This window comes from Hyperolius riggenbachi, chromosome 11, assembly GCF_040937935.1.
Source record: "Hyperolius riggenbachi isolate aHypRig1 chromosome 11, aHypRig1.pri, whole genome shotgun sequence".
Lineage (NCBI taxonomy): Eukaryota > Metazoa > Chordata > Amphibia > Anura > Hyperoliidae > Hyperolius > Hyperolius riggenbachi.
The window spans coordinates 207,245,613-207,264,394 of record NC_090656.1 but is presented as its reverse complement, the minus strand read 5'-3'; the positions used below and the strand labels follow the sequence as shown (position 1 = coordinate 207,264,394).

At 46.0% G+C, this 18,782-nt stretch overlaps 1 protein-coding gene across 1 annotated transcript in view; it reads right to left on the bottom strand.

The window, feature by feature from the left end:
- Positions 1 to 13,776: 13,776 nt before the first annotated feature.
- LOC137538351 (uncharacterized) overlaps positions 13,777 to 18,782 on the bottom strand; it is a 169,857-nt gene continuing 164,851 nt past the window's right edge. The window contains exon 12 of the mRNA XM_068260459.1: positions 13,777 to 15,310. Within this exon, the coding sequence (XP_068116560.1) occupies positions 15,012 to 15,310 (299 nt within the window). The 3' untranslated portion in view covers positions 13,777 to 15,011. The remainder of the gene's footprint in view (positions 15,311 to 18,782) is intronic.

The following is an 18,782-nucleotide window of genomic DNA, read 5'->3' as shown; positions in this document are numbered from 1 at the left end:
GCTAACATCAGTAGAGGAATTTTTTAAGTCCATGGCCATAATTTATGATGATCCGGACATTGCCTCTACTGCTGAGCGGAAGCTAAAGACCTTGCGTCAAGGCAAGGATCCAGTAGAAGTCTATGCAGCTGAATTCAGAAAGTGGTCAGTGTCAGCTAGGTGGGGGGCTTTTGCATTGCTAGATTGTTTTCTATCAGGGCTGTCAGACGCAGTTTCAGAATTGATGTTGGGACACCCTGAACCAAAAACCATTGATGAGGCAATCTCTTTAGCAGTACAGGTTGATCGCCGGTTGCGGTATCAAAAGCAAACCCGTGGTAGAAACTCGGTCAGATGTCTCTTATGCCTCTCCTCCACCCGCCTCGCCTCCACCAGAACCAATGCAAATTGGTCAGTCCAAGTTGACGCGGATAGAGAGGAATCGCAGGAAGACAGAACAGCTCTGTTTATACTGTGCAGAGGAGGTCCATAGAGTGCATAATTGCCCCAGCAAGTCGGGAAACGCTGCCGCCTAGGTGTAGTCAGAGGTAATACCCTAGGCGCGCAGACTTTACCTCTAGAAAACAATCGTCTGCTCCTTCCCTGTTCTGTCACATGGGAGGGTCAGACTGTTACCACTGAAGCTTTCATTGACTCTGGTTCAGCGGCTAATTTTATAGATTACGAGTTTGCAAAGAAATTGGGAATTCCCATGCTCCCATTGGATAAGCCGATTCTAGTCACTGCTGTAGATGACTCTCCTCTGCAGAGCAGACATCCCTTGTCCCGTACTCCAAATTTGAGATTCAGTGTTGGGGTACTGCATGGGGAAGATCTGCAATTTCTGGTCTTGCATATGGAAACCTCTACCATCATTCTTGGCATGCCCTGGTTACAACTCCACTCCCCTCAGATAGACTGAGTTTCAGGTCAGCTAACGAGCTGGTCGTCCCATTGTTATCATCAATCATCATCATTTGGCGAAGGTAACCCTGGGTCATACCAACGTTCAGGTTGAGGGTGTGCCAAGACAATACGCAGAATTTGCTGACGTTTTCTGTCCCAAGTCAGCGGATAAACTTCCCCCCCCACCATGCCTTCGATTGTCCCATTGATTTGAGATCTGGTTGTATGCCACCCAGGGGTCACCTCTATAATCTGTCTGGCCCTGAGAAACTGGCTATGCAGTAATACATTAGAGAAAACTTGGCTAATGGGTTCATCCATCCCTCCTGTTCACTAGCAGGGGCAGGATTCTTTTTTGTAAAGAAAAAAGACGGAGGCCTCCGTCCTTGCATTGATTATCGAGGCCTAAATAAGATCACAGTGAAAAATCGTTACCCTTTACCCTTGATTGACGATTTGTTCACACAGGTGACCAAGATTTTCTCAAAGCTAGATCTAAGAGGTGCATACAACCTAGTGCGTATTAGGGATGGTGACGAATGGAAGACGGCCTTCAACACGCCCGACGGGCATTACGAGTACCTGGTGATGCCCTTCGGGTTGTGTAATGCTCCGGCCGTCTTCCAGGAGTTAATTAACGAGGTGTTCAGGGAAGTGTTGGGGAAGTTTGTCCTGGTCTATTTGGACGATATACTGATCTTTTCGTCCAATCTCACTGAACATCGCAGGCATGTCAGGTTTGTGCTAGAAAAGCTAAGACAGAATCAGCTTTATGCCAAACTGGAGAAATGCCTCTTCGAAGTAACCTCGGTTGCCTTCTTGGGGTACATCATCTCCACCTCTGGTCTTTCAATGGACCCAGGTAAGGTTTCTGCTGTCCTGGAGTGGCCTCAGCCTGTTGGACTGAAAGCACTCCAGAGATTTCTGGGGTTTGCCAACTATTACAGAAGGTTCATTAAGGGGTACTCTACCATCATCTCTCCCCTCACCAGTCTCACCAAGAAAGGGGCTGACACTCATCACTGGTCAGCAGAGGCTCATGCGGCCTTTTCCACCCTAAAGAAACTGTTCTGTTCCGCACCTATACTAAGACATGTTGATGTCACCTTTCCCTTCATTGTAGAAGTTAATGCTTCAGAGGTGGGGGTGGGAGCTGTATTGTCTCAGAGATCAGGCTTGCAGGGCAAGCTCCACCCATATGCCTACTTTTCTCATGGATTTTCACCCGCAGAGAAAAACTACGATATAGGCAACCGGGAGCTCTTAGCCATTAAGTTAGCTTTTGAGGAATGACGACACTGGCTAGAGAGGGTGCAGAACACACTATCACAGTTTATACAGATCATAAGAATTTGGAGTATATAGAGGGTGCTAAGAGACTTAGCCCTCGCCAGGCCCGGTGGTCCCTGTTCTTTGCAAGATTTAGATTTATAATTACATATACTCCTGGTAGTAAGAACATCAAGGCCGATGCTTTATCCAGGTGTTTCGAACCTGAGACAGTCCAGCCTGCAGTCCCTGAGACCATCCTACTTCAGAAGGTAGTTCTAGCAGCCACTGAGACCTGGAAGGATTGGACAGTCACTTTGAGTCCTTACCAATAAGATATCCCAGAGGGGAAGCCTGATGGGGTCATGTTTGTGCCACTGCCTTTCCGTTTGCAACTCCTACAACTGTTTCATTCACACAAGAATGCTGGTCATCCTGGGGCCACCAGAACTCAGGATCTATTGGCTAGATGTGCCTGGTGGCCTACATTGGCAACAGATTGTAAGGAGTTTGTAAGAGAGTGTGCCGTGTGTGCAAGGAGTAAACCCTCTCGTCAGGCCCCCGTTGGCACTTCACAGTCCTTTCCAGTTCCCAGTGAACCATGGACCCATGTGTCCATGGATTTTGTGGGCGAACTCCCCAGGTCTGAGGGCAAGACGGTCATTTGGGTGATAGTGGACAGATTCAGTAAGATGGCTCATTTTTTTCCTTTGAAAGGATTCTCCTCAGCCCAGGAATTGGCTGATCTCTTCATCCAGCACATTTTCCGGCTGCATGGTATTCCGGAGAATGTAGTGTCAGATCGGGGAATCCAATTTGTTTCAAAGTTTTGGAGGGCCTTTTGCCATCAATTGGATATGGATCTCGCATTTTCATCAGGCTACCACCCACAGACCAACGGCCAGACCGAGAGAGTTAACCAATCCCTGGAACAGTTCCTCAGGTGTTATGTTGCAGATGCGCAATCCGAATGGGTAAAGTTTTTGCCGTTTGCGGAATTTGCGCACAACAACCTAAAAAGCTCCTCTTCTGGGTTTTCCCCATTTCAGGTGGTCTCGGGAAGATCACCCAAGTTTGCTCCCTTGCCGGTCGCATCTACACCCTTTCCGGCTCTGGAGGATTGGCAAAGGGCCCTGAGGGAGATTTGGGGAATGGTTAAGAGGAACCTGGGGAAAGCTTTTCAAACCCAGAAAAGACAGGCAGATAAAAGACGGTCTGTAGAGTGGAAGTTCTCTCCAGGAGATTTGGTATGGGTGTCCACTCGTCATTTGGCCCTGAAGCAACTGTCACCCAAGCTGGGCCCTAGATTTATAGGACCTTTTCCAGTGGCCAAGAAAATCAATAATGTCACTTATGCGATTGATCTCCCAGCCAGTATGAGAGGTGTGAGATCATTCCATGTGTCTCTTTTAAAACCAGCAGTACACGTGGATTCCTCCCCCCCCCCCCCCCCCCCCCTTGTGTTGGTGGATGACCAACCAGAGTATGAGATTGAAAAGATCCTGGATTCTCGTCTGGTGCAGAAATCTGTGCAATACCTGGTCCACTGGAAGGGGTATGGCATAGAGGAGAGATCTTGGGTGCCAGATTGTCGCATGCATACAGAGGAATTAAAGAAGGAGTTTCATGACTTACATCCTGGGAAGCCTGGTGGAAAGTGTCCAGAGTCCACTCCTGGGGGGGGGTACTGTAATGGATTGCGGAGACACCACTGCGGTCTGACAGTGAGGCGGCGGTTTCCGCGTTCAGACCGGTCCTCCTGTCACCCCATGGTCACCCCATGGTCCTGTCCGTGTCCTGTCATGTGTTCTGTTACCCCATGTATCCTGTCACCCCAAGTTCCCTCCGGTCTCTTTCTGTCTCCCCCATGTGTCTGCTGTGGCTGTCTCCTCCCTCTTGTCTCTTCTCCCTCCTCCTTCTATCTCCAGGTCCCCCCCCCCCCCCCAATGGGAGCAGCGGAAGTGGTAGCGGCTTACCTGTGCGGCTTCCTCTAGCGACAGCTTTTAATGGCGCGTCATCAATGACGTGTCATTAGAAGCCAGCACTAGAGGAAGCCACACAGAGAAGCCGAATGTCTTCAATCGCCGAAGGCATGATGGAAGAGAGGTAAGCCGCTACCACTGCCACTACTCACACGGGGGGAGGGTGGGTCGGGAAATGACCCGGAGATAGAAAGAGGAGGGAGGAGAGGCAAGAGGGAGGAGACAGCCACAGTTGGCACACAGGCAGGGAATCCCTGATGATGGCGGGTCGGGGGTTCATATCGGCAGACGTTCGTAAGTCGGGGATTCCCTGCCTTTGCCGTATATGACGCAGGGACTTTTTTTCCCCATTTTTGGGGGAGAAAACGTGCATCTTATACAGTGGAAAATACAGTAATTAATAAACGATGATCATTCAACAAAGTTCCTTTCTTCTCCTCTATAACAGGATGAAATCTGGGCAATCTGAACAAAATAGATAAAGAAATACCATGCAGTGAACGTTTTGTGCTTTAAGCCCCTTTCACACAATGGCATCTTCATTGTGTTGCGTTACCCTTTCTGCGTGCAGGGTGGTGCAACTGCAATGAAAGTGAATGGGGCCATTCACAGTGTGATGAGCCTGAAGTGCCCGAATCGCCACAGAGCCGATGCAAAGTCAACAGCGCGAGACTCTTCGACTTCTGCTGCAACACATCAGTGGCAGTAGACATTTGGGTCAATGGGCGATGTACATTTTTTAAAATAGCTTGGTGGCAGGCTGGCAGCGCAATGCACATGCGCATATGACAGGAATCCCAGTGACGTACTTCCTGTTCAGCAGGGAGTACGCCACAGGGCAAGAGGCATGCGGGGGCAGCGCTATACATATGACCCTGTCGGCGCACTCTGCCACAGGGTCATATGTGTGTTTTATTTTTGCTAAGTTGCAAAGTTAGGGGGGCATCACATCATACCGCAAAGCAAAAACCCAGTGTGAAAGGGGCCTTAAAAATAAACGTATATTTTCTGCCTCTAACATTAACGTTTTCCTACACCTGGACTCCACATGACAAAACAACAGATTGACATGACTGTCCATCTTGTGCCCCCCGATCCCACCTCCTTCACATCTCTCCCTGGGTGACATGTCCCACTCCTAGATCGTGATGTTGTTTGATGGTATAGTACATATTGCTGCAGGTATACTGTATATATTGTCAGACTTTGTCTTGATTCCTCCTCAGTTTACCTAATGCAGCTTGAGAAATGTAATACAAGCGGCCTCCTACTGCAAACAGTATCCATTTTGGAAAGTTCTTAAAGGGAACCGATAGCGAGTAAAATTATTTAAAATAAACACATGGCGTAGCTGCAAATGAATTATATATACTAACCTCACCGTCAGTTCCTCTCAGAAGCTCACCAATTCCTTCTTACAACAATCCCTTCCAGTTCTGACAATATTTTGTCAGAACTGAAATATACCAGTTGCTGTGAGTTATATATCAGCAGCTGTTAGTTACAACTGAATGTGCAAGGTAATATTCATGTTTCCCTATGGCTCAAGTGGGTGATATCACAGTTTAACAGTGTTTTGGCCAGGAGGCCGTTATGGGGTAATGGCCATTATTAAAACTGAGGATGGAGAATTCCATTGATCACAGTTGACAAACAGGACACAGGAAAGGAGAAACAGATTGAGGAGTAGACTACACAGAAAGTAAGTATGACCTGTGTATGGTTATTTTGACTTTTTATTTTCAGTTCAGGTTCTCTTTAAATATGTTTGTTAGTCAAGTCATGTGTTATTCATAGTGAAATGTGGATGAATGATTATTTTTCAGACAACTCTGGATTTGAATATATAGTATAAACAATATTCTTTTTATTTGTTTTCAACAACTTACGACAGTTTACACTATCATGAAATAGCAAGAATATGTAATAACAACAGTACGGTACATTTGGTACATGAAGATAACTTTGTGCATATAAAACATTGTAATCTGAGTCATTTGTAAGTAGGAGACTGTACAAGCACCATACTCAGTTCTTTCCTAGTGGGAAAGTGGAGTAAATAACAGGGCAATATGAATATGCCCTCAATTCTGGCAGGCTTAGCGTCCGTTTTACTGCATACGCTGTATTTTACTGCATGAAAAAAAAAGCGGTAAAAGCAGTTTGCTACACTGGTAGGTTTTAGTTTCAAATTGTGTAATAAAGGTTTATATAATGTTTTCCTTGCATGTTTTGAATTACTTTTACTAGCAGCATACTGTATGAATATTTGTACTGTTATCCTTTTCACAGGTATCTCTGCACACAGCAATCAGTGAGATTGCAATCAGAGAAGACAACCACAACCATATGCAAGACTATATGGCCCAAGAACAGCACCACACACATATTTATGAAAAAGGGTATCAAAATATTTATTATCACATATCAAAAGAATCACTATTAGCAATAAAAACACTTAAAAATAGTTCACTCCACTGGACCACTCCACAGTGGAGTGGACTATTTGTAAGTGTTTTTATTACTAATAGTGATTCTTTTCATATGTGATAATAAATATTGTGATACCCTTTTTCATATATATATGTGTGGTGCTGTTCTTGGGCCATATAGTCTTGCATATGGTTGTTATCCTTTTCACTGCAATCCTGAAATATAAAAAAGGATTATTATGAAAAAAACTTAAAAAAAATAGGCACCAAATAGGGCGCAATGTTATTAGCAGCCTGGTAGTATAATGGTGCACAATATTTTTTACTGGTAATAGGATGTCTCAATATGAAAATCATGTAGTGAAGTCTCAGTACAATCATAGGAAAATTCATATAAAAGCAATAGGAAGTCTCAATCCGAAAATCCTGCAGTGGAAGCCTCTCGCACCTAAATTTCCTTGTAATGTCTCTATTTGCGGTTTTGCTGGAAGGTTAAGGATTGGGCACCACCATGGGAGGGTTAAGGGTTAGGCACATAGAGCCAAATGAATCCATGCCATGCACTGATGAGGATCAAACAATCTGAAACAGTCTGTATGCATGTTGGATTATTCTGGCTCTGTACAAATAAACAAGCTGACACATCATTGCATTCCAGCGGTTCTGGAGGTGTGTTTAGCTTCTAAGGGTGACAATGGTTAATTTGCATATACGCAGCAGTGATGCCCTGGGAGACATCTCAAGCTCAATCCAACCTGAATTATCGCAAATTCTTTCTGTTTTAAGAAAGCAAACTTTTGGGTTTTTTTGCACCACAGTGGGGGAGGGGTTAAGAGTCGGGCTCCACGGGGAGGGGGGTTAAGGGTTAGGCACCACCAGGGGAGGGCTAAGGGTTAGGCATCACTTTTAAAGGAGTCATCAATCAAAATAAGCCCCTAAGCCCCCCACCCCCATTCTACTTACCAGGGGCTTCCTCCAGCCCCTTGCAGCTGACATGTCCCATGCTGACAGCTCCGCTCACAGCCACCAGCCCGGGCTCCCCGCCGGTGCAGAGGCCGACTTCCTCTAGTGTGCCTGCAAGAGTGCCACTGTCAATCAAGTCCACGTTGCACACAGTGTGCTGAGCAGGCGCAGTGGTTCTGCACCTGCGCAGTACACCGCGGACAACATGGGTTTGATTGACAGCGGCACTTGCGCAGGCGCAGTAGAGATGACCTTGAGGCTGGTCTCTGCACCGGTGGGGACCCCGGGCCAACAGCTGAGCATGGAGCTACGGCGTGGGACATGTCAGCTGCATGGGGCTGGAGGAAGCTCCTGGTAAGTAGAATGGGGGGGAGGGGGGGGCTTGTTTTGATTGATAACTCCTTTAACCACTTTACCCCCGCGCGTACGTATTTCTCCATCCTTTAAAAACCAGGGACGGAGAAACACGTACTTTCCGCGTTCCCGACGCTGCCCGCGCTCCCGCTCGTAAACACGCCGCTAGTAAACACGCCGCCGCCCGCTCGCCCAGAGATCAATGAACGGGAAAATCCATTCCCGTTCGTTGATCTAAGCCCCGCAATGATCAGCTGCTCTCCTATGGGCAGCGCGATCATTGTGAGAAAAAACTCACGTGTCCAGCCTCCTTATTCTTCCTGGAGGTCGCATTAAAACAAAAAGTTACTGTGGCCATCTTGTGGCCAAATAGTAAACTACACCCTACACATTTTTCACATACAAATAAATGACTTTTACACATAAAATTAACTCATTACCTCCCACACTCCCCAATTTTATTTTTTTTTGTAATTAAAAAAAAATTAAAAAATTTACAATTAAAAAAAATACATAAATAGTTACCTTAGGGACTGAACTTTTTAAATATTTATGTCAAGAGGGTATAACACTGTTACTTTATAAACTATGGGCTTGTAATTAGGGATGGACGCAAAACTGAAAAAAATGCACCTTTATTTCCAAATAAAATATTGGCGCCAAACATTGTGATAGGGACATAATTTAAATGGTTTTATAACCGGGACAAAAGGGCAAATACGTTTCATGGGTTTTAATTACAGTAGCATGCATTATTTAAAAACTATAATGGCCGAAAACTGAAAAATAATTATTTTTTTCCCCACATTTTTCCTATTTTCCCATTAAAACACATTTAGAAAAAAATAATTCTTGGCATAATGTCCCACCTAAAGAAAGCCTAATTGGTGGCGAAAAAAACAAGATATAGTTCATTTCATTGCGATAAGTAATAATAAAGTTATAGACGAATGAATGGAAGGAGCGCTGAAAGGTGAAAATTGCTCTGGTGCTCAGGGGGTAAAACCCCTCAGTGGTGAAGTGGTTAAGGAGAGTTAGGTATCGGTAGGGGGAAGGTTAAGGTTTAGGCAGCCTGAACATTGGAGGGTTAAAAGTTAGACATAGGTAGAGGTAGTGTAAAGGGTTAAGTATAGGTAGGTATAGGTCCTCAAAGTCTGTGTATTGTCTGGACTGTGTTGGGCTCATGTCCAGAATCATAAGGTAATGTCGATATTGGAGATATTCCAACCAGTTAATGTTTGTACAGTTTGTTTTTCGTTTAATGTCCACTAGAGTCGCCTACTGCCCCCCTTTACACATGTCCGAGAGCTACAATTTCCTCATCCTGGGCTGTCTGCTACCTGCGTATCCCTCTCTGTCTCCCCCTATATCTGGATTACCAGACACTGGCAGCAGAAGTTATGTTCTAGGTCAGGGCTTCTCAACCAGGGTTCCTTGGGTACATTGCAGGGGTTCCTTGGTATTGTTCCCCATCGTGGGTGTTGAGGGAAGTATGATAGAGAGCACACTATAATATGGGGTACACTATAATTGGTGGTCAGAACAGTAATGAACACATTAATAAAAAGCATTAGAATAAAGGGACATTATAATGAAGGGCGCTGTAATAGGACATAAACAGCCACGCCAGCTTTTAAAGACTGTGCCACCTGCAAATTAAATTCGGAGTTCCTTGAGATCCAAAAATTACTTGCATGGGGTTCCTTGAGATACCAAAACGTATTTGCAGGGTTCCTCCAGGGTAAAAAGTAGTGTTGATCGAACAGACCTCGACACTGTTCGTTATTCCCCGAACATTAGGGTGTTCGGGTTCGGGTCGAGCATAGCCGACCACCGCATGGTGCTCGGCCACGCTGTTCGGTCTCCTCCCCTCGATTATTGGCGCCTTTGCCGGCAGCCAATAAGTGGCAACGATGCTTTTTCCACAGCTATGGTCACACAGCCTAGCTGGCTGTGACCATAGCTGTGATTGGCCGAGTGGGTCACGTGTTCAGGTATATAAATACCTGAACGCGCAGCTGGCTCCGCCATTCGCATTGGGGCTTAGCTTGGGGTAGGTAGGAGACAGAGCTAGCGTAGCGGTTAAGTAGGTGCCAGCACTGCCAGCCAGGCCAGCCACAGTGCCCCAGCCTCACCACTGGCAGCAGCCACAGTGCCCCAGCCTCACCACAGGCAGCAGCCACAGTGCCCCTGCCTCACCACTGCCAGCATGCACTGCCAGCCCACTGCCAGCAGGCACTACCAGCAGCCACTGTGTTTTCAGTACTTTCAGTGCCAGCTGGGAACAGTTGTGCCCATACAATTTTGCAGAAGTTTCCCTCATTTTGCAAGTTTTTTTCAGGCCTGGAAAGCAGGCATGCTCGGGTCCCCATTGACTTCAATTAGGCTCGGTGTTTGGCCGAAAATCCTGAACATCTGGACCATGTTCGGCCGTGCCGACCCGAGCCCGAATACATGGGTGTTCGATCAACACTAGTAAAAAGGTTGAGAAAGGCTGGTCTAGGTGATAAATGCAGTGCATTTTTAGCGCTGTGGAAGACATTTAGGGCCACTTGACATAAAAAATGAAGCTTCCATTCTGACTTTGGTTTCTGTAAGGTCCAGAGGGTCTATTTCTTTTGGAAGCCTCTCTCTGGACATGAAGGGAACATAAGACAGTTGATCTGTTGCAAGACTCTGGCTAGCCTGAGGACATGCAGCGATGCCTGGAATTCAATGCCTAAATGAAGCTACATTTTTTCTCAATCCACTCAGCAGAGGATCCGCTTAACAAAGTTTATAGCTGAACTCTAGAACTGAGAGGGAAGCAATACAGAGGCAACTAAGGCCTCTTCCACATGGGAAGCTGAAGGGTTGAAATCACTGTCTGATAGCTGCTCCCTTGCACAGATGTGACCCCTGCTAGAGCTCAATACTAGTGGTGAAGAGACCCCCCCCCCCTTCCCATAGACTCACATCTGAGCGCAGCGATGGTCATACTCACAACATTGCGTGTTTGTGCAGCCAGGTAACCCCACCAGATGTCAAGCGCTGACAGGCATGGTGTTACAAAAACTGCCATTCTCTACATTTTATTTGCACCTGAAAGGCACTCGTGACCGACAGCCCAGAGGCTGAACTGCCATACAAGTGCAGAGTTCTGCCATCCATTCAATACTGGTAAAATGTGCAAACTATTTTGGGTTTGCCATGCCGCTTAACCACTTCTTACTAGGGATGGGTGGAAATGCCCATTTGCGATTCCATGGAGATACCAATCTCTGCCAATGCTGATTTTCAATTTTTCAGATTTTTGAGGAGTATTTTATTTGACATTTTTTGCAGCAGAGAATTCAAAAAAAGACAAAAAAATTTAGAAAATTGGAAAAAAAGAAAATGTTGTCTTGTTATTGGACTAAAATTACCATGGTAATTTGATTTTAAAGGAAACATTCTGCATTCTCTGATTGGTCCAAGGCTTCCCAGTTCTGTTATTGTAAAAGGTCCAAGAGTAGGTTCGCACACCAGCTTTTCCAGTAAGCCAAAAAGTTGATTTATTTCAACATAATGTGTCAACACTATGTATGACAATTGTTTCGGGGCCACGCAGGGTCCCCTTCCTCAGATAAGTGCACTTTTTGCACTGATTGTCTGCACTTATCTGAGGAAGGGGACCCTGCGTGGCCCTGAAACAATTGTCATACATAGTGTTGACACATTATGTTGAAATAAATTAACTTTTTGGCTTACTGGAAAAGCTGTTGTGCGAACCTACTCTTGGACCTTTTGGAATATCATCTGATGTTGCTTTGCATCTAAGGTTCAGCACCCTTATACAATACGGAAAGGTGTGCCGCTCCAGACCCTACTAGTGCACCAGTTCTGTTATTGGGCTAAAATTACTAAGTTGGGGTAAATCTTTTTTTCACGGAATTCCATTTTCCGTATTTCGATTGGACATGTGGAGATTTCAATTCCGCAAAATCCGAATGAGCATCCCTACGACTAACCATCAGCCGTCTTCAATTTGGGTGTCCATGGGCAAAATCCTGCACCTAAATCCACCTCCTACCACTGATATCCTGATCTTGCCTATAGGATAGATGTAAATTCCCCATTCAGAGTATTGCACCATTTCCAGCTATAAAATAGTTGCAATACCATCCCTATTAGATTCTTTGTGACTGATGCTCCACAACCACCCATAACAACACACGTGATCTAGAGTTCCCCAACCCTGTCCTCAAGGCCCACCAACAGTGCATGTTTAGCAGAAAACCACATACAATCACAGGTGGGGTAATTAGTGTCTCTGCAGAGCCCAGTTCGGTGATTGAAGTCACAGGCAATACCATGAATAAGGAATTTTTGGCATAAATGCAGTCTGTCCTGGGTTTAGTACTAATATGTGAGCACATGGAGCTGCAATCTTATTTCACTAGCATAGTTTAGCTGGTCATACACGAGTAAACAAGGAAAACATGTTATGTCTTCCTGATATGGATAATTTCCCTGGTCTACACCTTGCACCACTAGGCAGAATCCAGCAGCAATCCAATATTGATTGCTCCCTCGCCATTAGCTTTGCACTACTTCATATAGTTTAGAGGTATGCAGATTCTGGTCACATACTGCACCCTTTTCGATGGGCTTCAGTCCACCTTATAAAAAAATATGAAACCAGCATGTGTACAGTGGCTCCTCGACATCTGCTAAAGATACAGCATGCTGGATCTTTAGCAATCCCCAACACTGAATGAGCAACAATGCCATTGTTCACCCCTCTACCCCACCGGTGGGAATCCGCACCGGTTGTGCACTGCTCATTATCTCTCTGCCCACTCCATAGCAATAGATGTATCACTAGCTTGACATCTGTACAGTGTTGGCACAGCACTGTCGCCCAAGAGATTGTGTACCAAAATCCCCCCATGTGTATGAGGCTTAACCACCACCAAATATTGATTGTTTTCATAAATCGAGTCCAGGACTGCTGGATCAGGTCCAATGCTACTTGTATTGCTGGAAACTTCTAATCTGCACCATACATTGGGCTAGTATATTCAATATCAGTAATATTTACATATGCAGACAGCACACATTGGGCCTGATTCACAAAGCGGTGCAAACTTTTTCGCTGACTTTTGCGATCGCAAAGTGACGCGAATCTAGGTACTTTGCGCGCGCAAAAGTCCGCGAATAAGTTTGCACCGCTTTGTGAATCAGGCCCATAAGGTCCTATGCAATTCCTGAATTCGCCAGCATTCGCCAATGAGACTGTCACCTAATTAAATTCTAATTATCATCTGCACAGGCAGTAAAGAAAAATGTGTGTATGAATGAGAGTTCACCACCTCACTGTAACTCCAGTATTTAGTGAGCATAGTGTCAGGATTATTTGGCAGGCTGGTGTAGTCACACCATCCAGGTCTGGCCTACTGATTTGGTCAAGCTTGGAAATATGTACCTCTTTATTTATTAGAGTATTGCGTCTTACCTTAGCACCCAGTTGGCGATATACCACTCACATTTGTTTAAGTGTCATTTTAACGCCACATAAACAAATGTGAGCGGTATATTGCCAATGGGGTGCTAAGGTTAGGCTCAATACTTTAATAAATAAAGAGGTACTAATTCCCAAGCTTGACCAAATCAGTAAGCCAGACCTGGATGGTGTGACTACACCAGCCTGCCAAATAATCCTGACACTATGCTCACTAAATAAGTAAATGCTGGAGTTACAGTGAGGTGATAAACACTCCTTCATACACACATTTCTCGACATGTTTCACCCATAACGGGCTTCATCAGGAATAATATATACAGTGATAATTAGTAAAAAATAATAAACCCCCCCTCACCCTACACACACACACACACACACACACAAACAAATCAAGCAAACACCAGTATGTCAGCCCATCAGAGCTCTTTATTTGAGTATTGAGCCTTACTTTAGCACCCTAATGGCGATATACCACTCACATTTGTTCGAGTGTTGTTATAATAACGCCACTTTTTGTACAGCAATGTCTGTATAGATATTTTGCTGCTCGTTTATTTTAATTAACCTAAAAAAGGTTATATTTGAAATGCATTTAGGGGCCTTTTCCCTGTAGGGAATACGTATCTATATAATCTCCCCCGAGTATCTATCCAGTATTATGTGCTTCCAGCATAGTATAATGTTGGAAAGCTGTTGAGAAACGCTGTGGCCAGTGGCAGAGCATCAACTGGTCTGGGGGGGCAGTGGTGGTCAAGCAACAGGTGGTCTTGGAGGGCTGCAGCGATGAGCAGTCATGGGACCTATCATGCAGCACCAATCTTGACTCGACCAATCAAAACCAGGAAATTCTCCAAGATTTCACGTTTTTTTGCAGCGGTTATATAGCACATACAGATCAGCACAACTTTTCAGGCGTGGAGCCCTTTATCAAGAGCACTTTTGGTTTGGTGCTGCATGATTGGACTTGATTTTGGAGGCTTGATGGATCCTCATTCCAATTTGTGACTCTCAGCAAAAAAGTGTGCGTGACCGAGGCCCGCAGGTTATGGTCATGGGACCAGCAACCGCAACCAGGAGGAGATTCTCCCATCAAGATCAGGCCCCTTTCACATTATGGCGGTATCATTGCAACGGCAATGAAAGTGAATAGGGCTGTTCCCACTTACTGTGTGGCGTTGAGCTGGAAGCACCCAAATCACCATTTATGCAAAATTAACAGTGCGTTACCCTCCGAATTCTGCAGTGACGCAGCGGAAGTCATTGGAGTCAATGAGTGACGCAGGTTGTTTTAAAAGGTTGGTGGTGATTTGTGGTGCGGTGACTCTCTATACCTTTTTACCAGAAAGGGGCTGGACATTTTGGGGTCCCCTTATAAAAGGGAGCTTCCAGAAGATTCCAACATAAGTCCTCAGGACCTATCCCCCCTCACCACCAACCCCTCATGGGCACACTCTCTGTGTATAACAGCTTCTCATGACCACCATTTTTCTGGCATGCAGAAAGTCCTGCAGAAAGTCCTAAATGACAATCCACAGCAGAGAAAGATCATTTCTGTTTCTCATCTCTTTCTAATGTCACAACCTTGTGACCACCACAAGTTAAAGATGCTGTCATTCCCTCTCTTCAGAAGTAGGGTCACATCTACACCAGCCGGAGGTTATAGGTTTCCTCTGTAGTCTGATAGTTATAAATCACCTCCAGTCTGATTGTACAGTCTGTGGCAGAATCCTCTGCTGTGAAGGTGATGGTGGATGTACAGCCAGAGCCATCCTGCTGATTGTCTATTTCTCCATCAATAGGGAAGTTTCCTTTATACCAGAAGAACTGCGCATATTCTGTGTCACATCCATCAACATGGCCGACAAGTGTGATCTCCTCACCCACACGGGGGCGCCCTGTCAGGCAATCGATTTTCCTTATTGCAAACGGCACATTCTCTTCTGTGGGGGAAAGCAGATAGTTTAATTGCAATGTTTCTCTCTGTGCTCTCTGATTTGAGGATTTGCATGTAGGCTTCATTGCCCTGATTCAATAAAACGTTTTCCTGAACATTCTCATAAAAGATATTTCCATGCCGTATCAAGAAAATACTTTTTCAGCCCTGAACAAGCACAACATTTCTTAAATTAAGTTAGCTTAAAGTGCAACTGTTGGGCATAAAATCAAAAATGATTTTTTTTTTTATCTGGTAAACAAGTAATAAGGAAGCTAACCAGGCAATACAAAAGTTAAAATCCCTAATAGTTTTTTGTTGATTAATGATCATTTCCCAGTTTACTGACTCTTATTTGGTACATTGCCGCACAAAGGAAGTTGCAGGGCATGCTGGGGTGTCCTTTTTTGCTTTTCTACTTTCCCCTCAGACTTAAAGGATACCACAGCCCAAAGGCTGTGGTAAAATCAAAGTTGCAATGTGGAGGGAAAGAAAGATACATACTTACCGCTTCCCTCGTTCCCTGCCGACGGGTCCCGCTCATCTGTTACAGCTCCCGGTACCGACCCGACTCTCCTGACCCTTCACCCGGACATACTGTGCTGCGCATGCGCAGTATGTCACTATACTCTTCGCTTCTGCCGTCGCATCGTGACGGCAGAAGTACGGACACTCCCCCGCCTCCTCCTCTCCCAGCGTGTGCGCTCCAATCTAAAGCTAGCGTGACATGCTGGCTGGAGTTCGCACTGGGATAATCGATGTGGAGAGAGCGGAGGGGGGGTAAGTTAAAAAAAAAACACTGCCGGCTGGAGGGAGGGAGCGAGTGAGTGGGCGGGCGAGTGGGCGGGCAGGCAGCGAGTGGGCGGCGAGCAGGCAGCGGCAGTACAGCCCAACCATTCTGTACATAGATGCAATGACATCTATGGTACAGCGAGAAAATTGTCCCCACATTTATCTCTGCATATGTGCATGTATATACATGTGTATATATACATGTACACACATGTATATACATGCACATATGCAGAGATAAATGTGGGGACAATTTTCTCGCTGTACCATAGATGTCATTGCATCTATGTACAGAATAGTTGGGCTGTACTGCCGCTGCCTGCTCGCCGCCCACTCGCCCGCCCACTCACCCGCCCACTCACTCGCTCCCTCCCTCCAGCCGGCAGTGTCTTTTTTTTAACTTACTCCCCCTCTGCTCTGTCCACATCGATTATCCCAGTGCGAACTCCAGCCAGCATGTCACGCTAGCTTTAGATTGGAGCGCACACGTTGGGAGAGGAGGAGGCGGGGGAGTGTCCGTACTTCTGCCGTCACGATGCGACGGCAGAAGCGAAGAGTATAGTGACATACTGCGCATGCGCAGCACAGTATGTCCGGGTGAAGGGTCAGGAGAGTCGGGTCGGTACCGGGAGCTGTAACAGATGAGCGGGACCCGTCGGCAGGGAACGAGGGAAGCGGTAAGTATGTATCTTTCTTTCCCTCCACATTGCAACTTTGATTTTACCACAGCCTTTGGGCTGTGGTATCCTTTAACTAATGCAGCCTGATTGGCTGAAGCCTCTTTCCCTCCTGTTTTCCCCTCCTACACCTCTGTTCCTCTCTGACTGGCCAATATTTCTCATGCTGAGGCAGTCCACTTTCTATAGTGGAGGATGGGCAATGCATACACAATCAGGGAGAAGAAAGGAAGGAAGGAAATGACATCAGGATTGGCTTCAAAATAGCCACAGTTAAAATGGGAAATGCTAAGAAAGATTTTCTCTTTTTTTACTGTAGAAAAATCAATCACTAAAATTAAAACATAGACAGTGCAATACATATGTTATGTAAGTAGAGCAAGTATTTATCTACTTATATATGTTTTTTTTTCTGAGATAGTATGGCTGACAGCTCCTCTTTAAAATGTACCTGAGATGGGGCAGGAGGAAAAATTATACATACCTGAGGCTTCCTCCAGCCCCCTCCAGGCTGATCGGTCCCTCGCCGTCCTCCTGCGTCCCTCCTGGATCTTCTGCAATTGGCCCAGAATGTTGTGCAATCGGGGCCAGTTGGCACAGTGCACTCCTAGAACACTCCCAGCCAATGGAGCGCGACTGGAGCATGTGCACGACCAGGGTGCGCATGCACAGTTTGCACTGGAGGACTTTCAGGGGTCAATTGCAGAAAAACTAGGAGGCGAAGGAGGATGGCAAGGGAGCGGTAAGCCTTGAGGGGACAGGAGGAAGCTCCAGGTATGTATTACCCCCTCACCTTTTGTCTCAGGTTTACTTTAAGTAGATATTAATTTCCTTACCTACTTTTTTAGTACTTTTCACACTGTAGCATTGCACTAGTTACTCTGTAAAGTGAAGCAGTTACATCAGCGATTACGATTACGAACATTTTTGTAGCAATTTTATTTATGTGCTAGCGATTGCAAAAGCTACTGTGATTAGCGTTTGAGAATTGTTTGTGTACTAACATCAATGCAAAATCATTTTTGAACAGTGACTGCAAAGCGATTTGGCGGCAATCCTTACTGAACATTGAATCTCAATTGCAAAAGTGTTGCAGGCAGAGTGATTGCAATTTGTCCCTCCACTTTCATTGGCATTGCTGGCAGTGTTGCCAACCGCCAATACATTTACGGGCATACCGTAAATTTTAACCTAAATTCAGCTGCCCGTTAATGCCGTAAGGAATTCAGCAGCGTCCATAAGGGCAGCCCATCGCCACCCTGTGAGCAGGAGGGAGACAGCGCAGAGAAGAGGGAACGATGGGCACAGCGGTGGGGAAGAGGGGACGTCCCCCCCTTCCCTCACCTTAGGGCGGGGCCGTGCAGAGGGTCCTTAACTGGGGGGTGCTCACATTTAAAAAAGGGGCCTGGCAATGCCTTCCCCCACATGCTCCCCCTCCTTGTTTCTGGCTAGGGGGCTATTGATTGTCATGTTGCTGAATGCAGATGCTGGGTGCCATGTGGGTTCTGGGTGTAAGTACTGAGTGTCATGTGGGTTCTGGCTATGGTTGGGTATCGAGTGTCATGCGGGTGTTGATTGCAAATACTTAGTGCCATGTAAGATCTGGGTGCATGTACTCAATGTCATGTGGGTGCTGGGTACAGGTACTGGGTGTGACATGGGTGCGAATACTTGCTGCCATGCCTGTACTGGGTGCTGGCTATGGGTGGGCTTTGGGCATCACATGGGTTTTGAATGCAGGTACTTTGGGTGTGGGTACGGGTTAAGTGGGTACTGGGTGCAATTTTAGGCCTGGGTGCAGATACTTGGTGTCATGTGAGTACTGGGTGCAAGCTATGAGGGGAAGTGGTGGCTGCTGGGAAAAGAAGAGGTTAGTGTGGGTGCTGCAGGAAGGGGCAGGGCCGTGCAGAGGATCCTCAAGGGTGTGGTGCTCAAACTTTAAAACGATAAATCTTGCTAAATTGTGTATGTAATACCCCCTCTCCAGAAAGCATAAGGCACTCTTAATCC